This window comes from Podarcis cretensis (genome assembly GCF_951804945.1).
Source record: "Podarcis cretensis genome assembly, chromosome: 10".
NCBI classification, from domain to species: Eukaryota; Metazoa; Chordata; class Lepidosauria; order Squamata; family Lacertidae; genus Podarcis; species Podarcis cretensis.
This window is the reverse complement of record NC_137179.1, coordinates 50,357,940-50,382,193: the sequence shown is the minus strand read 5'-3', so window position 1 is coordinate 50,382,193 and position 24,254 is coordinate 50,357,940. Positions and strand designations below refer to the sequence as shown.

At 41.0% G+C, this 24,254-nt stretch overlaps 1 protein-coding gene and 1 long non-coding RNA gene across 3 annotated transcripts in view; one reads left to right on the top strand and one right to left on the bottom strand.

The window, feature by feature from the left end:
• ANO6 (anoctamin 6) overlaps positions 1–18,872 on the top strand; it is a gene marked incomplete at its 3' end in the record, with an annotated part of 65,261 nt that extends 46,389 nt beyond the window's left edge. For both annotated transcript variants that reach the window (XM_079994137.1, XM_079994138.1), the window contains exons 11-20: positions 1,742–1,887; positions 6,048–6,125; positions 8,875–9,100; positions 9,919–10,088; positions 11,723–11,820; positions 12,553–12,683; positions 13,374–13,579; positions 15,501–15,703; positions 16,346–16,451; positions 18,666–18,872. In XM_079994137.1, the coding sequence (XP_079850263.1) occupies positions 1,742–1,887; positions 6,048–6,125; positions 8,875–9,100; positions 9,919–10,088; positions 11,723–11,820; positions 12,553–12,683; positions 13,374–13,579; positions 15,501–15,703; positions 16,346–16,451; positions 18,666–18,872 (1,571 nt within the window). The remainder of the gene's footprint in view (positions 1–1,741; positions 1,888–6,047; positions 6,126–8,874; positions 9,101–9,918; positions 10,089–11,722; positions 11,821–12,552; positions 12,684–13,373; positions 13,580–15,500; positions 15,704–16,345; positions 16,452–18,665) is intronic.
• Positions 18,801–24,033, bottom strand: LOC307225993. Its single transcript, XR_013843215.1, has 2 exons — positions 21,365–24,033; positions 18,801–21,051 (listed from the first exon to the last, which is right to left on the bottom strand). It is a non-coding gene; the product is annotated as an uncharacterized lncRNA (long non-coding RNA).
• Between the last annotated feature and the right edge of the window lie 221 nt (positions 24,034–24,254).

Sequence of the window (24,254 nt, the reverse complement as noted above, 5' to 3'; positions counted from 1 at the left end):
CTGTTTTCTTCCCATGCAACACTGCATGCAACACTAATGTCTCACCACAACTGAAACTGATCTGTAGAAAACACAACTTAGAAAAAGAGACAATGCACATATTTTTGTAAACCAAGAAATCTTCAATAAAAAACACCATGGTTGAGTTGGCATTGCATCAGGAGAAGGGGGGAGGGAGGGAGAGAGAGAGCACGTTACCCACAGCTTTCCTAAATAAAACAGAGATCCTCAAGTTTCTAACAAGAGCTGTGGATTACAAAAAAGTATATTGAGGCAACACGTAGCTAGAAGAAAGCACATTATCCAGCACAGTTATTGAGTTGTTTGTTGTATGTGACATATGCTGCTGTTGCAGTCATGTACTGCTTTGAGGCTGTCTATAGGCATCCAATTGGCCACTGTGAGGATGGAGGGCTAGACTGGCTGGGCCTTTGGTCCAGTCCAGAGGAGCTCAGCTCTCCTTATGTCCTTCAGCTTCTGTATGTGCTCAGAAGGCATAGTTTTTGCAACATTAGTGAAGCATTCCTCTTTTCTCCATTGTAATCAATGTAGGCCCAATTCCTGCATTGTGCAGAAAGGACCTCCTGGTAATATGGCTTCTGGAAAAGGTCCTCATCTGCACAGTACTTTGATCATTTGGGTATATAAGGTGTGAGACAATCTTTAGGATATCCTGGTCCCAAACTGTATAGGGCTTTATACACCAAAGCCAGCACCTTGAAATTTACCAGGGGACGCGGGAGGTGCTGTGGGTTAAACCACAGAGCCTAGGGCTTGCTGATCAGAAGGTCGGTGGTTCGAATCCCCAAGATGAGGTGACCTCCCGTTGTTCTGTCCCAGCTCCTGCCAACCTAGCAGTTCAAAAGCACGTCAAAGTGCAAGTAGATAAATAGGTACCGCTCTGGCGGGAAGGTGAACGGTGTTTCTGTACGCTGCTCTGGTTTGCCAGAAGCGGCTTAGTCATACCGGCCACATGACCCGGAAGCTGTACACTGGCTCCCTCGGCCAATAAAGCATGATGAGCACCACAACCCCAGAGTCGGCCACGACTGGACCTAATGGTCAGGGGTCCCTTTACATTTACCTTTTCTCAATGAAAAGAACAGTAACAGCAGAGAAGGGTCCCTGAAAAACAGTGGTAACCTTCCCCTGCAATGTGTATCTCTAAAGGAGACTTGAGTATGTTTTAGGTCAGGAGTGGGGAACCTGTGGCCTTCCAGATGTTATTGAAGTACAGTGGTAGCTCTGGTTCCGTACGGGATCCATTCCGGAGGCCCATTTGCAACCTGAAAAGCCTGCAACCTGAAGTGCCGCGTCTGTGCAGGTGTGTGGCGCGATTTGGCGCTTGTGCACATGTGTAAGTGGTGACACCCGGAAGTAACCCTTTCCGGCACTTCCAGGTCGCTGTGGGACGCTACCTGAACAAAAGTAACATGAAGCAAATGTTACATTAGGTATGACTGTACAGCTCACATAATTTCTGACCATTGGCCACACTGGCTGCTGTGAGTTCTTTCTGCACATATAGAATTAATGATGCATCACAAAAAGAAGACGATTTAAGTAAAAACAAAAAACAAAAATAGTTTCCACTGTTTTCCTTATAAACACCTGGTTGCCATTCCATCAACCAGCAAGATTTGACTCCATTTCTTCACAGACTGGCAAAGAAAACTAATAAACCTTGGATTCGTAATCCTCAGCAGCTAAAATTATCCTTGCTTAATCCTTCTTTCATCAGTTACTTTGTTTCTGGAGTTTTGGAAAAGACGGCAGGCTGAGCTGGAATATGAATGGGACACTGTTGAGTTCTTGGAGCAAGAAGAACAAGTACGTCCCGAATATGAAGCGAGATGCCATCGCGTCGTAGTGAACGAAATAACACAGGTCTGCATAGGTTTGTTTTTTAAAAAATGTGCTTGGAAAGATTATAAGAAAAGTTCTTTGGACTCTATCAAGTCCAGTATTTTTGTCAGGAGCCAGATCTGTTTGTAGAAATGTATATCAGCTAAGCTGAATATAATGTAATACGGACAAAGAATCACTTTTCATTACTATGCCCTTGTTTGCTCCTATTTTTAAGAATGTTGTTGTTGATTACTGGTAGTTTTAACTTGCATTTTTTATGTTGTACCCTGCCTTGGTATTGATACCTTAAGCAAATAATGTATAAAATAAAATATTACATAGATAAAACTCCAACCTCAGGAATTTTGGGTAGAAAGGCTTGGAAAAGCGTCTTCAGGAAACCTGGGGTTGTATTCACTGTTAGTAATTCTTAGCATAAATGAACAAACATGACTAACATAGGCTGGTTGATTTCAGTGGTTCTTCTCTGAGTATAACTTACTGTATTTTTCGCTCTATAAGACGCACCTTTCCCCTCCTAAAAAAGTAAGGGGAAACGTGTGTGCATCTTATGGAGCATATGCAGGCTGCGCAGCTTTCGCTGAAACCAAGAGAGCAAGAGGGATTGGTGCGCACCGATTCCTCTTGCTCTCCTGGCTTCGGGGATAGCCGCCCTTTGCTGGAGAGGCACTGCGCAGAGAGGGAAAGCTGCGTTTGGGGCAAATGGAAAGCTGTTCAGACCCGTGCCTAAGAAAGCATGGATCAAGCAGAAAACCATTCGGACCCATGCATTCTAGTGTGGAAGGGTGGATGAGCTTTAAAGCAGACCGCTAACCCATCTGTTCACACAGACTGGCAGCTGCTCTCCTGGGTTTCAGGCAGGAGTTTTCCTAGCCTGGGAATTCATCCCAAGAGCCTCACACATTTAAAGGATATGCTCCACTACTGACCTCTGGCCCTCGTTCTGTTATATTTCAATTACGTATTCAATTATATAATAAGTTTGTCACTGCCTGAGTACTGCACATTTTAAATTCATAGTTCGGCTCTGGGGGGAAAGACCCAAACTTATTCTAATGACCTAGTAAAGTTCTCATATTAGAACTTTATTTCATCCTGGAAAGGAGGCTGTTCTGAGAGCAAGTCTCGCCGTCAATAAATAAGGCTCATGTCATCAGCCATAACTAGGACTCAAAGGATATATATCATAGCAGATTGTAATTTACGTGGAGGATTATGGAGTAAAGGGGGATAGTTTACAATGCCTTCCCATAACCTCCATCTGAAATGAGTTGATTTATACTTTCTAAAGCAGGGGAACTATTTAATATGATGTTGGGTATGAGGCAGGTGCTTGCATAATATACTACAACACAAATCTAAAGCTATATGATGAAACAGAATATTGCTCTATGACTGCAATGGGTACCATGTGAACAGAAGTTTATTTATTTATTGTAATATTGATGCACCAGCTTTTATTTTTCATTTTTTTTAGTGTTCACAGGTGGTTTCCAAAAAAAACAAACATGCACATGAAAATAAATCCAATTTTTACAGTATAAAGCAATTTAAAGCTAGCTCTCTCTCTCTCTCTATATATATATATATATTTAAAAGTAAGAAACCTCCAACTAATTTTGAACAACAATGCTTTCACCAGCAATATTCAACTTTCACATGGCTTTTCTGTTCAGAGATACCTGAGAGGGACCCCTTTGCTTTGAGCTATACTTTTGGAAAAGGACTGACTGAGTGGTTCAGAGATCTGGTTGGCTAGGCAGTGTTTCCCAACCTTGGGCCTCCAGCTGTTTTTGAACTACAATTCCCATCATCCCTGACCACTGGTCTTGCTAGCTAGGGATGATGGGAGTTGTAGTCCAAAAACAGCTGGAGGCCCAAGGTTGGGAAACACTGGGCTAGAGAATGGTAGATTGACAGAAATGTCTTCAGAGCCTCTCTTGAATTCAAATGGAAGGATTACTGTAAATGTGTGTGAAATAGTATGTGGTTTTGATTTCATTTTATTTATTTTTTTGTAATCACTTGCCATTGTCCTTGGTAGGGCAGTGCCCCATTAGCTCTAGTGGAACAACCTCCCACTGCCTGGTTCTGAGCAGAGACTACTGCTGGAACTTCCCAGGTGACAGAATTCCTGATGCCTGGAATCCTTATCTTCTCAAGGACAAACTCTAGAGCAGAACTTATTGGCAGAACTTGAAACACTATGCAAGTTGTATGGGAGAAAGAAGCTCCCTGAGATACTCAGGGCTTTACTGGTTAAACAAAAACAATAGCTACTGTACTTTGAGTTGTCTGAAAGAGTCTGGAATTTGTTGCAAACAGTCGCAAATAGTTTTATCACCCAAAAATAGTGTGATGACTTTGCCCTTACTCTGAAAGAACGGTCAGCAAAAAATTGGAAGGTGGCTAAAATTTCAAGCTTAACGATATATATTTGGCTGAAGAATGGCAAGAAACTATTTTAATTTTATGAGGACCAAATATAGTTTAGGTATTAAGAGTTTTTGTGACACATGGCTGGTACTGATGTTTATACACCTATGCATTAAATTCAATTTGCTAAATTGACCTAAATAAATATCTCACATGAGCTTTATCTCTTTCATTCTGTAGTCCAATATAGCAAGAATATTAATACTCATGAAGGCATGCCAGCTAATTTGCACCTAATATCATCTTCCCAAACATGGAGAATTCCAGATTAGCATTTATGAATATGTGGCATTTTTCCTACAATATTTTTATTGTAACATTATTATCCTCCAGTATTGAAATCTAGCTTCAGCCCTTTGAAGAAAAATCTTTTGTTCTCCATTTTTGGTGCTGAAAAACAATGAAATTGTTTTCCTCACTGTTTTGTGCTTTGTTGCCAATTCTTTAATGTTTTTGTAACAGCATCATAAAGCATATCATCTACCACTCTCACCTAGGGGAAAACTGCTTTCAAGTTATGTTATGGTGATCAGATACCTATTTGTTATTGCACAGCGAATATAATTTACTTTTACTTTTAAGTCAGTTGATTATTGACCTGAATGGGTCTAAACTGCTTGCATCCTGTGTTAAACAATAGCTAATGTTAGTAATAGATAATAGATAGATTTTTGAAGCTGCATTATTTTGAGCATTATTTCAAGCAAATCTCAGTGCTGTCTCTGCTTTCAGCAAAGGGAATTTTCTATAATCCTTTCAAATTGTAAGCTTTTCCTTTGACAGAAACTTAAAAGCACATTTTGCTTTTTACTTTTACTTAAAATCAAAAAGGTGGCAGAGCAACTTTTAAACTGATGCCAGGGAAGGAAAAGAGGCATGTCTGCCTTGGAACAAATCATTGTCCATGGATAAATCAGAAAATATTTGTGATCATTCAAGTGCAGGAGAGGTAGAACCAGACTCTGAGAGGGCAGTGTCACATGACAGCAATTCAAAGAAGTCAATATATTTTTCACAATATGTTTTTCATACATTTGGAAATGATCCACAGAATTACTTTAGGCATGGCCTAGGGCTTCGGAACCTTTTCTCCTTTGAAGAGCATATCTCCAACGTATATCTAGGGCTAGCCCAAGACATTTTTGCCACCTGAGGCAAAACAGCAAATGGTCCCACCACTGCCATCACCCACGCACTGACACAAATGTCATGGTGCCAAGTACCCACTGCTGGTTGGCTTATTTTCACCTTCAGAGAGAAGATAGAGTGATCATAAATTAGATAAGTTAACCATCTGCTGCCCTTCCATGACACCCAAAACCTGTCACCTGAGGTAACAACCTCTCTCTCTATCTAACAGCAAGGCCAGTGTTGGGGGATATCATGCACTGCTTTTGAAATTCCTTACAATTCCAAAAGCCTTTTCCTAAATAATATATTGGGAGAGCTGTTGTTCTGAGAAACCCAAAGCTCCTTTAGATGCATGGAACTAGTTGCATAGTTTTTTGGGGGGAGCCCATGTTTTTTGGGGGGAGTATGTAATTTTAGCATGCTAAACCTATCAAAACTAGATTCAACAATGCTCAGACAGGTTGAGGACGATATGTGAAGCAAAGCATTTTAATCTGGAAACATAAAAAACACAAACGAACTGTTTTCCTGAAACACTGGGCTACGTGAAAAAGAAATACCGGTATGCATATTAACAAAGGGAATTCTTTCTCGATCCCCTTTCTTCACAGCAAGAAGAGCATATCCCCTACACAGCTTGTGGAAAGTGCGTGAGGATGACCTTCTGCACGAGTGCTGTCTTATTCTGGGTAAATTTTCCACAACTGCTGCTTGTCATTTATTTAGCTTCATCAGCATGATAGATTCTGTAAAGCTTAAGTGGTTGTGGCCCCTTCCTGAAGGACGGCTGTTCTTATGATGGACTCATTTCTCATGGCTGTTCTGCTTCAGAATTGCACAGGACTTTTCTTAAAAACAGGGGGGGAAACAACTTGCTACATTAATACTTTTCTGCACATGTAACTCTAATATCGGATAAAGTTCCGGCCTGACATTTTAAAGCTTTTCATGGGTTATTTTTGTCTTAAGAACACTTTGAAAAACAGCCCTCCTTTCAAAGGAGACAGTGCAAGGCACTGCGAGAATTGAGCCATGCGAGCAACTGTGCCTTTAAACTGGATCTCAGAATGGCAAGGATTCCTCACTTTGTTCTCCCTCACCTCCAAGAAAGCATCTTTCTTCCTTATGCCAGGCTTGATCCCTTACCTTGTCCCATTTCCCCTCTTTTTATGCTATCCTGCATTGAATTTCAGGTGTTTTTGCATAGCTGGACTTCTCTCCTGATGGCTCCATTTCGGGATTTCTATCTCCTTACTCCCATCTCGATCCCCCATCTCTTCTGAACCCCCTTCTTACCTCTTGTGCATCAGCTTGAGTTCTTGGATACTTTGGCTCATTTCCTTCACAGGTTATATTTCAAAGGTACGTTTTAAAACATCTAAAAATGATACGTATGTGCACAGCAGAACATGATACCAGCAGCTTCTATAATAGGACTCATGTTCCAGGGAGCTGAGATAGACAACGGCTGGCCTGGCACTTGGTAGAAAACATACCGTATTTTTCGGCCCATAGGGCACACCGGCCCATAGGGCGCACCTACTTTTTTTGGGGGGGGGAATAAAGGGGGGAAAATTATTTTTCCCCCCCAGGCGCCCAACCCCAGCCCCCAGAACAGGCAGCTCTCCACAAGCCGTGGGAGAGCTGCGCGAAGCCCGAAGCCTGGGGGCGCTGAGCTCAGCACGCCCCCAGGCTTCGTGGTGCAGGCAGCTCCCCACAAGCCGTGGGAGAGCTGCGCGAAGTCACGCAGCTCTCCCACGGCTTGTGGATAGCTTCCTGAAACCTGCATTCACCCCATAGGATGCACACACATTTCCCCTTCATTTTTGGAGGGGGAAAAGTGCGTCCTATAGGGCGAAAAATACAGTAACTTTTTTGCCGTGAAGTGATGGTCAGTCCAAACCTTGTTAACTTTCTTGCCACTTTTTTCAGACGTGTTGTTCCAGGCATCTGGTTCAAAAGTGTGTTACAGATTACAGTGGTACCTCGGGTAACATAAGCTTCAGGTTACAGACGCTTCAGGTTACAGACTCCGCTAACCCAGAAATATTACCTCGGGTTAAGAACTTTGCTTCAGGATGAGAACAGAAATCGCATGGCTGCGGTGCAGCGGCAGCAGGAGGCCCCATTAGCTAAAGTGGTGCTTCAGATTAAGAACAGTTTCAGGTAAAGAATGGATCTCCGGAACGAATTAAGTACGTAACCAGAGGTACCACTGTAATGGGTCTTTTTCTACCCGTTTCATCTGATTAAGAGAGCAAAACTGGGTGTCCATTGCTCCCCCCCACCCCAATTCCAGCCTTAATTCAAAGGAGAAACTAAAAGAAGTTTATACAGTCATGGGGGAAAATGTGTGGCATCGTGAAAGAGTTTCAAAAATAGTTCCAATGTGCACTAGCCAACGCCAGTGGTAGGATTGTCATTAGCACGGCTGTAGATACTGCCATGGAAGTGCTACTGTAATCTACCTCTTAAGGAACATACCACAGGGCTACGAGAAGGAAGGACATTACAATGAGCAGAGGCAATTGGCAAAAGAAGGAAGCTAAAATTATATTCAGGGCTGGAGGGGTGAAATTTATTACAGTGTGCTGCACTGCATGCGATTCTTGTGTTCCTGTCTATCTCCCTTTCTCCACTTTTCCTTTCACCCTCCATTTCCAGTTCCCAGTGCTCACCTTTATGTTTCTCCCATAGCAAATAGATATTGTGGATGCTGTTGTGGAAATGTTTTCTGTACCAGAAATGAAGTAGAAGATTCATAGGTCATATGTTGCCAGCTTTCAAGGAGTAAAATCCAGGACAACAACAAGTTGTTGAGCTTTTTTTAGGAAGACCCAAGCTTTTTTTTTCTGAGATAAGCCCCCAAAATACAAATTTTCAATTGACTTGCCTAAGATCCAGGACAATTTCCCCCGAGAAATTCCCCCCAGACATCAATTCCGGCTTGGAAATCCCGGTACTGTCCAGGAAAATCTGACCATATGGCAGCCCTTAGATTCAGCGAACCCATATTTACTGTTGGGGAAAATTTAATGTCTAAAAAAATGAGTTACGATTTGGGAGTTTAATTATGTTCAGGAAGTTTAATTATGAGAGGAATGAAATGCATTGTAGGTATATGCATCAGAATAATAGTATATTGATTGCTATATGCAATCAATCAGTGGCATAAAGGAAAGTGCATGTTAACGATTGCATAAACACTTACTGATACATTTAATCACACTTTTGAATAATGTATAAATCTAATATATTTGTATTCATAGTTTCATTTACTTTTTCTATAATTATATATGTTACTGTGTTTATATAATAAATTCGTCAATTAAATGTGTGTGTGTGTGTGTGTGTGCACGCTATATATGTGTGTATATATGTGACACATAAAATATATCATGCTTATTACATAGCAGTTATTTTGTTATTTGATTTCAGATCCTGCTCATTGTCGCCTCGGTTATTGGCATAATTGTTTACAGGCTGTCTGTTTTCCTGGTGTTTTCCGCAACGCTCCCAAGGCATATCAATGGCACCGAAGCTATCCAGAAGTACTTGACTCCACAAGCAGCAACTTCAGTTTCTGCATCCATCATAAGCTTCATCATCATTATGATTCTGAACATGATCTATGAGAAAGTAGCAATCATGATTACTGACTTTGGTAAGATGATCTCTTGCCCCAGCTACAAAGCCTTTCAGAGTAAATGGAGAAAAACGTTGTGTTCTTAAGGGGTAACTTAGCAAAACAGGATGCCTCTGCCATGTATTTGAAGAACTTTTCCCACCATTGCTTGCAATGACTTCTAAAGATTTTAAAGTTCAGGCTTTCTCAGTTAACAAAGAAATGACATTCAGCTCCTTGCCTAAGGAATCCTTCTATAGCCAGCATGAAAGATCAATTGTTTACAGCTGTATATTTATGAAACTGACAAAGCACGGAAGATTACTGTAATAATTCCAGCCTTATGAAAATGGATCAGCACTGCATAATGCATTCAATTACATTTGGTATTGTTTATAGATAGCGTAGTCATTTTCTTGTAAATAAAAAGGGAAAGAATCACTGTTTGAAACCCTTCATGCCTTAGTAAATAGCGAAAACAGAGCAAACACTGCTGGTTTCCTTCCCATCCAGGTCATTTACATTAAAGGAGCTGTCCTATTTTGGTGCATCTAAAGTAGCTTCATTTTAATATTCTTTCATTTGCATCACATCAAAATGTTATGTTCATTATGGATTGAATCTGCTGGAGGCTTTTTGCATTGAGAATTGCTGCTTGTTCTTCTGTGGAAGAGCACATATTTCCCCCCTTTTTATAACACGTTGTCATGAAATTAACATAATGGCTACAGTATATTAGAGAACTCCAAATAATCTAAATTATAAAGATGTAAATTGTATTCAAGTCTACAACATACATATCTCTAAAGCTCTTCTCGAGTTAACCATTTCTCTCTCCCTCACCCCTTAAACTACAGAACTACCAAGGACGCAGACCGATTATGAAAACAGCCTCACCATGAAGATGTTCTTATTCCAATTTGTCAACTATTATTCTTCCTGTTTCTACATTGCATTCTTTAAGGGTAAATTTGTAGGTTACCCTGGCGACCCTGTTTATTGGCTGGGGAAATACAGAAATGAAGAGGTATGAATGAACTACCTGCAGTGGGTTTTCCTCTCTTCATTTTTAATTTTTTTTTTTTAGCTAGAAGTGTTAGGGTCAAACCAGACGTTACACATAGATGGAAGTAACATTAGCCAAATATCATTTTTAAAGAATTTTTGTGCAGAAGGGAAAGCAGATGCTTAACCCTTTCCCGACTAACTGTTTTTCATGAACTTCAAAGTAGGAAAACAGACAGAAAATGAACGCTGCTGCTGCTGCTGCTGTGCTTTTCTCGGTTCCCCCTTCAAAAGCTTAATTTGATTTTTGAAAAGCCCATCATGGTAATATTATACATGTATGCGTGTAACATCTACTTTGGCCCTGAATCTTGGCCACTTCATCAGTTTCAAGAGACACATGGGAAGAAGTGATAGTGTTAAAGTTTGGTGGGATTGGGATCTCGCAATGGTAAACTGAAGAACTCAGCTTCACAGCTACCGCCATTTAGCGCTGACTCCAAAGCCTCCAAGCTCATATTCCATCAAACCTCAGGTGCCATGACTTCTTGCAGCCACAGCTGATCCCCCTCCCCCCAAAAAATAACTTAACTGCAATGATTTAGGGAAGCTTTTAATGTTTGAAGTTTTATTCTGTTTTTAATGTTCTGTTGAAAGCTGCCCAGAGTGGCTGGAGAAACCCAGCCAGATGAGCGGGGTAGAAATAATAACTGATGGTGGTGATGATATGGTGATGGAGAGGCCTCACAAAATGGTCAACGTTGTTTGAAATAGCAGATGATTTGCTTACTTCCCTTAATGGTTGTGAACACTGCAAATGGCAATACCACTGTAGCGAACATGGCGCTGTTACTATTCCACACCTGTAAAAAGAATCTTTGGGGCTGCTTCAGCCCCTCCACTCTCCTCACCGCAACCCCACATAACTAAATTGTGAGAAATGTAAGTGCCCTGAATCAGATCAGGGCACTGACAGAAGCAGATAGGGCCAGCCCAAGACATCTTGCTGCCCAGGACAAAGGCAATATGGTGCCTTTCACTCTGTGATTCTTCTTTCAACACTGACAATAGGACACAAACCTGCACCATATCCGAGGACAGCAAGCTAACTTTTAGACCCAAGGCAGGCAACTGCAAGGCATTCAGAACCCTCCAACTTCTTGCTTCACTGCCTAAAAGCAGGGAGAGTTCTGGAAGTAGGCTTCTGAGTGAGTGTCCTTGACTGCAAGATTAACTATATGCTATTCCCATACTGGTAATCAATTATTTTGGAGGGCACAGATTATGGTTAAAGGTAAATGTAGTTCTGCTGCAGACATTACACAAGTTTAACCTCTAAACTTTGTGGGCGTGAGACTACAGGAGCCATTTGTAAGCTATTCTTTGCTTTTCGGAGAAAAAGTCTGGTATAAATGAAGCAAATTTATTAAAAATGAAGGTGTTACATTTTTTAGTAATAATCACCAATGTTAGATAGTTTGTGCATTTTTCTGAATAGTTATCTGAATAGAATGATGCTAAACAAAACATTATGCTAGTCTTTTTGAAGCAACAGAATATATTTTAAAATGTTTTCATTAATTGAAAGTTCGTTCCCTGCAGCTAATGAGCTGGAAAAATTCATGTCCACCCTCCCCCTTCTTCTTCCAATCCTAGTGTGATCCAGGTGGATGTCTCCTTGAACTTACAACACAACTGACAATAATAATGGGAGGCAAAGCAATCTGGAATAATATACAAGAAGTGCTTCTTCCGTAAGTAAATAGTAAATAGTGTTGATAGCTAGGAGTCAAAGCCAAACCTGGATTTGAATACAGGGTGGTTGTTTTTAGTGAACCTGAATTTAAACCTCTTGGTTGCTTTGAGCTCACAGCAGAAGGCAGCCCCTAATACATAAAAAGCTGCAACTGATTTTTTTTACAAAAGCAGTTTAATGATCAGAAATTCATGAGGACTCCATAGGAAGTGAGAAACAGCCTCATCCAGTCCTACAGATTTGGGAAATAATAATGAACAATGAGATAGTTGTGCCTTATTTTACTTTCTGAAACATAGGACTGGTTCAAACTATGACACTGAGTTACTTCTCAGAATCTTGGAAATTTTAAGAAACAATTGGCAGTGGATTAAAGCAAGGTCCAGAAACATTAGTCTCCATCAATGGAAAACACAGCAACATATGCTTTTGACCATGAAGAGGTCATGAATGGAATCCCTATTCTCTATTGTTTTGTCTCCATTTTTTTAAAAAAGGTAGAAAAATGAGGATCCAAACAGGCCAAATCCATCAGAACCTATACAGATGAAATAATGAATGGATCTCCCAGTGTAACATGTAGCTTGACCTTGCCTGTATCTGCCAGAAAAGGCAAAACTGAGCCCATTATTATCAAAGCAAAGAGGCAGACTTAGCTATTCCATACTGGACAAAAATTGCATGATTTCTACCATAAAGAATAAATCTAGCTGGTGATCTCCATTCATAGGTGGCTTAAGAACCTGATTGGAAGATTTTGTTCAGCTTCACGGTCTGAGAAAGTTGTCCCTCGCTGGGAACAGGACTACCACCTGCAACCCATTGGCAAACTTGGGTTGTTTTATGAGTATCTTGAAATGGGTAAGCTGGCTGCTATAATTCTCTTTAATAATTAACCTTCTATTAATAAAAGCAGAATGGGTGGATTCTGCTAGATTGGATGGCTGGACTATTCCTTTCTTTTAAAAAAAATCTGAACACAGAGTTTTTAACTGTGGTTGTACACAATACATTAGAGTTGCACTTACCTGAGAGTAAATACCTCTGAATACAGTGGGGCTTTACTACAGAGTGAACAACCACATGATTGTTCTCTAACTGTACTATTTAATGTTGCTCTCTTGCATATGCATATATATATATATATATATATATATATATATATATATATAAGATTTCTACACACCCTGTGTCCTGATTGGCATTATAAATTCCTTTTTACAATGCCATTGGTTTCTTGCTGGCTACAGAGTGCAGATAATGAATGAAATGAACTAAGTATTACTCAAAGTAATTTACTCAGAGTGAATTAATGAAGGTGACTAAGATGGGTCCATTAGTTTCAACGGATCTAGTCTGAGTAAATCTTAGCTGAATATCACCCATAGACTTTGGGTAACTTTCCCATACTTTTCTGATCCAAGAACCCAGCTCTTTCAAGTGATCTAGAGTAGCTCTGTTTAGCCACTGGGTTTGGCATGCCTGACTTTTGAAAGCGCACACAATGCTAATTAATATTTCACCAGTGTTTGTCACATTTCTCATTGGCAGTTATACAGTTTGGATTTGTCACTTTGTTTGTGGCCTCGTTCCCACTGGCTCCCCTTCTGGCACTTATGAACAATTTACTGGAAATACGTATAGATGCCTGGAAGATTACCACACAGTTCAGGCGCATAGTTCCTCAGAAAGCTCAGGACATAGGAGCATGGCAGCCCATCATGCAAGGAATAGCTCTTCTTGCTGTGGTGACCAATGTAAGTACAGTCTTTAAGTAGTGACAATTTGGGATCTGAAATGCCAAACAGTTTTTTCCCATGGGGAAGTGTTCTTCAATCAGTTGTAATGTCCATTCTCCACATTCGCACCTTTGAACAGTGTGAAATTGTTGACATGTTAGATGTTCTCCATTTCCTTGAGGAATGAGAAGTCCAGTGACAGTGGTACCAATGGTTAGTTGGTTGGTTGGTTGGTTGGTTTTTTATGAGATACCAATTAAGACTCATGGTGCCTTTGTGATATCTGTTTGTATACAAGCTGACCATCTTGGGTTGTACTTTATTGCACATTCTATTTTGTTCTTATTTTGTATTGCGCTTTAAATTGTTATGACCCATTGCAAGACAATGTGTGATGACAGTTGGTATATAAATATTATAAATTAAATAAGCATATTCCCTTTGCTTTCTCTTTCTCCCTTTGAGGACAGGGTCAACAAACCCTACTGCAATGAATTTTGCTAAGGCTCTGCGGTAGGAGTTTCCACTCAATTAAACTGGCTGGTGCCAGGTTTAGTGTCCAAAATTTACTGCTAGCTGGCACCATGCTAGAGGCATTCCCCTTTCTCGTTCACACAGGAAGAGGGAATGCATCTTCTGAGATGCCTCTGGCAACACTAACTAGTAAGTCACTTAAAAAGAAATCTTGTGTGGTTTTTCTCCTGAGTCGATGTTTTCTTCATCTAAAAAGTTCAATTGTTTTCGAATGGACTCAGGTGGTTTGATCATAGAACAGCCAAATAATTATTGCCTCCTAAGTTTTACTGAGAGCTGACTTATTGAAATTAATGGATCAAAGTTTGCCATGGCTATTAATTTCAAGTGGGTCTACTCTTGAGTAGAACTAGCACGGATTGCAACCCTTAGTAACAATAGCCACTGAAAATGCACAGTGGCCCAGGAAGCCTGACTGTCATAACCGCAGCAGAGGCTTTCTAAAATAAAAAAATAAAAATCCCCAAAATAGTTGATGCCATGCTTCTTTTACAGCAAGTTCCATTTCTTTCCACTTTATGGATTACTCTGCAAAACTGGCAGAACTTTAAGTGGATATTGTACAAAGCTACCTTGGCACTTAAGAGATCATGCAGCAGAGCTGACATTGCTATATTCAGTTGCCAAGCATAAGCCCAGTTTTCATTTGTTCTGGGGTAATAGGAAAAGTGATCACGTCTTGGAACATTGAAATCAGATATTTTTTTAGTGTGATCCTCTTTTAAAAAAAAAACAGCCTACAAATGGTGGGGGGAGTTTATTTTTACAGAGTATCCAGAATAATATATTCTCCTGTGTATGTCATCATGGCTATTGCACATCTGGAAATCATTTGAAAGAGGTGAAAGTTTATGTGGAAAGAATACTGGAGAGGGGGAGAGAGAAAGGCAGCGTAAAGAGCAAATAAGTTACACTGAATTGCAAATAGCATTTCGCAATAACTCAGTGTTCTTATACATAGGAAAAGTGGGAAGCGAGGGCAGTATTAGAAAGGTATAATATTGTGATCACTCAGAGGGTGTTCCCTACTAGCATGCATAAACCTGATTCTTATAATCATTTCTGCGAAGCCACCAGGGTATTACATCAACAGTTTATTGCATGCATTGTGTGGTCGTCTGTCAGGGAAAAGCTGCTTATGTTTTATCCCACCCTCTCACCAGGGACACAGACCATTGCACATAGCCTGTTGTGGGTACAATCATAATGGAAACAGGAAGGGAGTTGAGATTTTTTGCCAGCCAGAAACTGGAGAGATCTGGATGTGTTGCGCTTCTGTTTTGTACAATAATATATTTCCCATTTCCAGACAGATACAGGCACACACTCTCTCTCTCTCTCTTTGTATAATATTCTACCTAGATGCAGTTAAATCTTGCCTATTTCCCTCTCTTTTCAACTGCAGGCAATGATAATTGCTTTTACGTCCGATATGATTCCACGCCTGGTGTATTACTGGTCATTTTCCGTTCCTCCCTATGGAAGTCAGAGCACTTACTCCATGAAGGGGTACATAAACAACACACTTTCCGTCTTTGCTGTGTCAGACTTCAGAAACGAAAGCAAGCCAGCCGCTCTTCCCATGTTTGCTAACCAGACAACATGCAGGCAAGTCTATTTCACCATTTAAAATAGCATATATATATATGGATATATACAGTTGTACCTTGGTTCTGTAATGCCTTGCAAGTTGAACGTTTTGGCTCCCAAACGCCGCAAACCCGGAAGTGAGTGTTCCAGTTTGCAAACGTTCTTTGACAATCGGAAGTGGCACCTTGGAAGTCGAACAGACTTCTGGAACGGATTCCGTTCGACTTCCAACGTCTGACTGTATACACTCACTCTCTCTCTCTCTCTCTCTCTCTCTCTCACACACACACACACACACACACACACACACATACACACGTTTCTTTACCTCTCAGCATTGCAAAGTAATAGTAAACAATGGCCAAAAGAGAAGATAAAAAAAATAAGATTGTTTAGTATCAACAAAATAATGCATTTCAGTAGATGTAATTTATCTGCATTTAGTTCTCATTATGGGACAGCTGCATATTCCTGCATTGCTGGGGGTTAGACTAGATGATCCTCAGGGTCCCTTCCGGGTCTATAATTCTACAATTACATTCTGCTTAACTTGTGTGTTGCCTTATCAGGAGAATGGGATGGATTTTGCTCCCCCTTCTGGCCTGAGTGCCATATTGCAGAGTCTCCTGAAATGATTGCTTCATTGTCTTTGACTGTTAGGTACCGGGATTTCCGATACCCCCCTGGGCACGAACATCAATATGAACACAATATCTATTACTGGCATGTTATTGCAGCCAAGCTCTCATTCATCATTGTCATGGAGGTTAGTATATTTCCTCCTAAAAGGAGATTCTTCATCATTTTGTATTAAAAACCATGTCAGCATGTGTCTTCCATTCCTTCACCCTAAAGTTGCAGTAGTGCCCTTTGTATACCTTGAGTAAGCCCATCCCAGCCATGCAATGGGGTGAAAATTTCTCAGGCATGTTTTTCAGAAATTTCCTGGTACAATCCTCATGAAAATCAATAAATTTGGGTGGGGGAGTTGAGGGGGGTGGGGAATCAGCAAACAGATTTTTCTGATCTCAATGGAAACAAAACTTGTCATGCAGTTTTGGTGCAGCCTGCCTCAATGGCATACATTTCGGAAGAAAAACATACGAACTGCCTTTCTGGAGACTGAGATGGGGGAAAAACAAAAAGGCAAAAAGTTTGTGAATGCATTTTAAAAATTATGTTATTAGTAGCTGTTTTTTAACTCTGTCTGTAAGAATATTAAACTCCACTAAGATCTCTGCCTGCCACCCTAGTTGGGAGTTAAAAGTAAAGCCTGCAAAAAAAGAAAAAAAGAGCCATTGCACAAAAACCCCGATTTTCGCCTTCACTTGGTTAACTATTTATTTTTTTAAAGACGTTTGTGTCTTGCTTAATTATTCACACTTCTAAGCAGTGTCCTTTTACATCAAAACAATCTACAAAAAATAGGACAATGAAGCAATAAACGTTTATCACATAACTGGACTACCTCAAAGTGCCGGCTGGAACAAGAAAGTCTGATTCAGGCACCTGAAGTTCCGCAATAATAATTTTATAATAAAGGTAAAGGTAAAGGTAAAGGTAAAGGTAAAGGTAAAGGTAAAGGTAAAGGTAAAGGTAAAGGTACCCCTGCCCGTACGGGCCAGTCTTGACAGACTCTGGGGTTGTGCGCCCATCTCACTCAAGAGGCCAGGGGCCAGCGCTGTCCGGAGACACTTCCGGGTCACGTGGCCAGCGTGACATCGCTGCTCTGGCGAGCCAGAGCCGCACACGGAAACGCCGTTTACCTTCCCGCTGGTAAGCGGTCCCTATTTATCTACTTGCACCCGGAGGTGCTTTCGAACTGCTAGGTTGGCAGGCGCTGAGACCGAGCAGCAGGAGCGCACCCCGCCGCAGGGATTCGAACCGCCGACCTTTCGATCGGCAAGTCCTAGGCGCTGAGGCTTTAACCCACAGCGCCACCTGCATCCCTAAGAATTTTATAATAGTAATGGTTTTATTATTTATACCTCGCCCATCTGTCTGCAAGGAAGGGGCCTGTCTAATCTCGGTTGGGATGGAATCCCACAGCCTTGGCCCCACAACACTGAATGCACAGGATGGCAGCGATGGTGCAAAACATAAAATACATTCGAACTTTCAGCTCGGGGAAACACTGTTTCTTCACAAAGGGGGTAAATAGGCAGCTAGGAAGCTGCTGTCCTCCCAGAGTCTGTCCCCAGGTAGGACTCCAATGAGGGTCCTTCTCTGTCCATATTGCACAAACAGTGCATAGCTCTGTGGTCTCCGTGGTAGGTAGCACATTGGGATGGCACAGATAAACAGCTGCATGGCTGGCGCTTTCCTAGCAGGGAGCAGAGAGAGAAATAAATTGCCACCTGGGCATGCTCTCAGATACTCTCTTAGCAACCAGCAGGAAACCTTAAAGAAACATTTCCCTTTGCCGTGCATTAGAGGTTGTTTCTTTGCATCTCCAGATTAGATCGATCCTTTGAAATGAACGTGAATGTGCAGATCCTCATGCGTCTGTTATCTGAGTGCACGTAGGTCATATCTGCACTATGAATTTAAAGTGCTATTGTATCATTTTAAACAGTAATGGCTTCCTCTCCCCCCCCCCAAAGAATCCTGGGAACTGCAGTTTGTTAAGGGTGCTGTGAAATGTTGGGAGACCTCTATTGCCCTGCCACAGTTGCCAGAGTGGTATAACAATCAGTCTCCTTTCCCGGGGAATTCTGGGAATTGCGGTTCTGTGAAGGGAATAGGACAATTCTCTAACCTGACAATTCTCAGCACCCTTAAGAAACTGTAATACCCAGAATTCTTTGGGGGAAGCCATGACAGTTAAGGTGGTGTAGCAGCACTTTAAATGTGTTTTGCAGATGTGGCCTACAGAATTCCAAATTGCGGCAAAAGTCAATAACTGGGCAATATTACTCTTTTTTATAATGGTTGTATATTCTGAGTAGCTGACTCTGTTTGTGTTCCTTCCCCCATCCAGCATATCATCTACTTGGTGACATTTGCTATTTCACACATAATTCCCGATGTGTCAAAGAAAACCAAAAGCAAAATTAAACGGGAGAAGTATCTAATACAGACACTCCTGCATGAGAATCCTGTGAAAGCTATGAAGAAAAATATGGGGAGCATCGCCGACAAAATATTAAAAGGCGCAGACGGCACTTTCCGGCCTAAAACTGAATAGAGACATGACAGCCTGACAGTGCCTAACCAGTGGTGTGTGAATCTTTCTTCCAAAACAAACAAAGGGATCGGACCAAAGACTTAGACCAAAGAACGTAATTGCAAAGGAAGAAGTGAATGCTCGTAAACAGAATGGGCAAGCATTTCACCATGGTTTTTGTTGGCTGTTATAAAGGGGCTGTCCTAATCTAGACTTTTGTGGTGTGCCTTCCAGATGTATGTCATTTGAAACCAAACCTCAGAAACCAAACCACTTGTCTTAAGAGTGACACGGCTTATTCGGACCAGTTTTGAATACTTTGATTGTGTTTATCAAACTGGGTAGAAATGGACACTGTGGCAAGGAGGGGAAACAGGGCTGCCTACGCTGGCCTCAGCCTCGAGCCCCCTCCGCTCAAATGTACAGTCTGCACAAAATGCATTTAAGCAAAATGACAATCCAAAGGTAAGGGGGGAAACCACTCTTGTGTTCCATAAAGCCTTAAGAGATATGTATACCGAAGGGAACGCAGTAATGTTCAACCAGGAATGGCCAGTGCAGTGGGGCAGTGACATGCCCCAGCTCCCCTGACAGCAGTGTTGCTGCTGCTCAATGGGGCAGGGCTGGGGCTGGGTGGCAGTGACGTGAAGGCAGCAGTAGAGCAAATCCTTCCTGCATAGGCCCAACCTGACTGCCATGCTGCCCCATCCCATTAAGGAGCAGCTGAACCTCTGCTGTACAATCAGCCGCCTGGCTTTGCTGCCCTGCCCTGGCTGCTCCTGCGTTCAGCATATTATGAAGGGATTTGCATCCCAGTCAGAGCCGTACTGCCACTGGCATCTCTGCTGATTAGAAGAGCCACAGAAGAGTGGACACTTCAGACCTGCCTCTGTTTTTGCTCTGTGCTCTCTAATTTTCCACCTCTCATTTCCACCTGAATGTCTCTGGCAAGTAGTTCACAGTGCTAGCAGACATTACTGTTTTGCTTCATGGATCTATAGATTCTTCTGTTTCACTGGAATCCCAAGCTCATGTTGATTTCTGGAGAATGTTTGAGTGTTCAGCTGCCATCTTAAACTATTGAGCTTCAATATGCAGAGTGGAAAATCTTGCACTGGTTTGTAGTTCAGACTATGGACATGTCAGGCCTGATCAATGTAAAGGCACCACCAAGAAATGGGATGGAGAAAGCCTTTTCAGTCATTCAGAATGCTGAACAAATATTCAAGTCCCAACTTCCAGACCAGGGGTCAGCAAACTTTTCAGCAGGGGGCTGGTCCACTGTCCCTCAGACCTTGTGGGGTGCCGGACTATATTTTGGAGAAAAAATAATGAACGAATTCCTATGCCCCACAATAAAAGCACACATTCTACTAATGTAAAAACACCAGGCAGGCCCCACAAATAACCCAGAGATGCATTTTAAATAAAAGGGTACATTCTACTCGTGTAAAAATGCACTGATTCCTGGACCATCCGCGGGCCGAATTTAGAAGGTGATTGGGCCGGATTCAGCCCCCGGCCCTTAGTTTGCCTACCCATGTTCCAGACCATGGGAGCATTGTGCCTGTTGATCCAATACACAAACACTAACCCCTCACTTCACTTAAGTGAACATAAATATGGATATGCAACCACATAGAATAAGAGATATCTCCATGTGGCTGTGTATATAATAATTTGATTCAGGTAGGTGTGGGCTGAGTGTGTGTATCTACAAAAGCATGTGTGAATTCTGAGTTGGCCTAATACATTTTGCTGCTTGAGGTGAAGGACGAAATGGTACACCCATGTATTCTGTGCGCTGAAAGTGACCAGACTGGCAGTAAAAGTACATGACACACACAACTCTATCCTCCAACATCTCACCATTGAGCCTCACCCTCATAATCTGCCACCTGAGGCAGCTGCCTCCTTGGGCCTAATGGTAGAGCTAGCCCTGATTCTAAAGAGGTCAATGAAGACAATAGTCTGATGTGTAACTTGTTTCACCAGCAAAGGAATGTTTAGAATGGGGTGCAGCTTATAGTGCTTTATCACCAGAGATGCCAACTTGAATAAAATGTTTGGGGGTGTGTGGAGATAATCCCTGCCCCACAAAATTGATCACAAGATGTGGTGCACGCACTCCATTTGAATGGCAATGCCCATCAACTGGGGAGGAGCTCAAATATTTTATGGGGGGACGGGACAAAGGGACCTCATGAGGAGTGCTAAAATGCTAAGGGAGAGGAAGACGTAGAATTACAGCGGTAAATTTTGTTTGATTTAGGGTGAAATTGAAAAGGAGAATGAATTTAAATTTAATTGGTTAAAAGGGTTGTTGAATAATTGTTAAAAACAAAAAAGGATGCAAAAAGGGGAAGGTATGGGGAAGTCCGAGAAAAGAGGCTTATGAAAATAAGGTTAAGAAATTATGAATTTATGTGTTTGTTTGTATGTTGTTCTTGTTGTGTTTTTTAAAAATTGGAAAACTAATAAAAAATTTATTAAAAAAAAAAGGACAAAGGGACCTCAGCCCCTAGGGGTTGGCTCCTATGTTTATCACTGTTTCAGGAACAACTGGCTGGTATTGTAGGGAGTACATTGGCTCACAGAGCATTGAAAGTCTTTGTACTAATTGATTTTGCAAAGCTTTTGATTGATCTAATAAAGATTACAAATAGAGGTACCATCAGTTTAGAATATTTGACAGTAATGACTGCTTTATTAAGTGGTTTTTCCAAGAATAGATGGATGTGTTGATAATGATGAAGTGTGCTGTGAAACTCTGACCACTGACAACTTGTTCTGATATTCGAATTAAGAGACTTACTCAAAAGATCTATTGTTTCACTGTGTTAATTGTGTATCAGCTATGAGGCAATGTGGCTAACTTTACATTTAATATGTATTAGGGGAGCCATAAGTGTTACCTATATATGATTATATATTATGAATACAGAGTTGCAGTTTTAAGTAATTGATTTTGTTTTAATCATGGTAACAGAAAAGAATACTGATGTAATGCTTGCATATAGATAATCTTCTGTACTGCTGCTTCGTTTTACCTCCCATCAATGCAACTTGACATATTTGTTATGTTGTATAATATGCGCGCACACCATAATGAATATGTTCTACAGATACCTCCAATGAGGCCTGATGCACTCTTATGCTCAAAAGTACATTGCACTGTGTTCAGTGGGTCTTTTTCCTCAGAGAGCAACTGGGGCTGCAATCACATGCACATTTACTGGGAATAAGATTCACTGAATACAACACAACCTATTTCTAGTATGCATGGGTAGAACGGTGATGAGAATATATAGCTTTTTTCAGATAGGGTATCAACAAAGAAAAATTAGATAGCCATCCCAGGTTCAAATCCTGAACTGAAATGACAGTTTCTAGTATCCCATTTCATGTCTCTTATCTGTCTCTTATTTTTTCCTATTTGCAGACTACTTTACCTCCCCAAAATTCTGGATCATACCAAGTGTTATGCAGAGACTTACCATGAGGCATGATAATTAAAATTTCTACACTATAATGCATATATTTTGGTTGATGTCCAGTGCTAATTATACTCATGTTACTCTTGTCCATTAATTTCAATGGGTCTACTCTGGGTATGTCTTGGATCCCACCCTTTATATGTATACCCCCTTTACATAGATTTTAAACTTTCTGTTTCATCTATTCTGAAAACTGAAGTCATCATTTGAGTTCATGGATTTCAGGCTAAAATTTTACATTCAGCATCAAATAACTAGAGGTTTGTGTCTCAAGACTGGGTTGCTCAAATTGGTGTTTGTTTGAATTGATATGAAACACTTCCTGTGCTGTTGGCTCTATGATAGGTATTTACTGCATGCAAGGCATCACGTGATAATATTATCGTCATCAGGTGATGAGCACACATATGAAGATTCACCCTTTCTTTGGGCATATTGCCTGACATGGAAATCACCCTTCCCTGAGCAGCATTTTTCCCATCCAGTAATATTTTATCCAATATTTTCCCATAATACATATGGGTTCTTCTCCCCTTCCTAGGATTAACTCAATTAGTCTTTATCTACAATATTATATCTAGTGCATGAACTGTGGGGCAGGATTCCCAAAAGATGCATGAACAAAAGGGGTGTGAGCTTTTACCAGCAATCTACAGTCCTGCTTTTTGAATCTAGATTTATTGATCTGAACCATCCTGCTCTATATCTTGAACTTTTTCTGCAATCCCCTGCACACTTACCTGGGAGTGAATTCCATTTAACTCAATGGATCCTTACTTAAACCCATATAAGATTGCTCTGTCGGACAATTTAAACAAAAAACAAAAAACTTAGGTAGGCCCAATAATGATGTAAATGGGAAAAAATGTTTTTCTAATTACATCACCGCTGCACAATAATTTTTAAATTGGAGGTTAAAAAGAAGAGCGACCAGTAAGTGGTATTAATACACTTTACAGAGCTTCTATGCATCAGATTACAAAGCCAACAAGACTTTTGGTACATGACCTAAAGAAATTAGAAAGAGTTTACACAGGAATAAAGTTTGGAAGATTGTTTTGCAAATTATTACTTTCATTAGTTATATATTGACTTTGGCTATAACCGTAACACAAGCTGTTTTGTCAACAACAGACAGTAACTGTGATAACGATAAGCCCAGACGTCTCACAGCAAGAAGTGCTGGACCAGCATTTGGGGAATCAAGCTGTGAATGAATATTTCAGAGGATTCCCCTGGCTTAATAGTATTTACTAAGAACATGTTCTCCGAACTTTTTCATGTAATATTGACTATTATGTTCTGAACTGATATTTCCCCTCTTCTTTTTATTTATTATCATTGTAATAAAGTTGATTTTATAATGTAACATTCTTAATACTGGCCTTTTTAAAAAAAAAAAAAAAAAAACCTGACTGCAACACTTAATAATCTACCGATAAGTGTTATTGAGAGGGTGTTTATTTATGACTTTTGCCAGACTGTAAGTTTTCAATTATCTGAAACATTGAACACATAGTTCTACATACAAATGAATGCAATTTTCTTGAAAGAAACATAAAGTCTATAAATGATCTAAAGCCAGTTGAAGTCATGGTGGTGGGAAAAGGCCATGGAGGCGTCTTCCTGGCACTGTAAGCCGTAGGACTTACGTGAGAAGTGCTAGAAGGGAGCAAGGTGGCATAGCTGTCAACCGTCCCTTATTTGGCGGGAAACTCCCTTATCCCAGCGCCGTGTCCCGCTGCTGTCCCTTATTGATGATGTCCTTTAAATTTCCTGGGTTTCAAAGGAAGCAGCTCCTCTCCCTCCCTCCCTGCCAGCCAGGGAGGAGGGAGGCTCCAACTGTGTTGCTTGGCTGCCCGACCTGCCCCCCTCCGGCCTCCTCTCACCATCCTTGGCCCCCGGG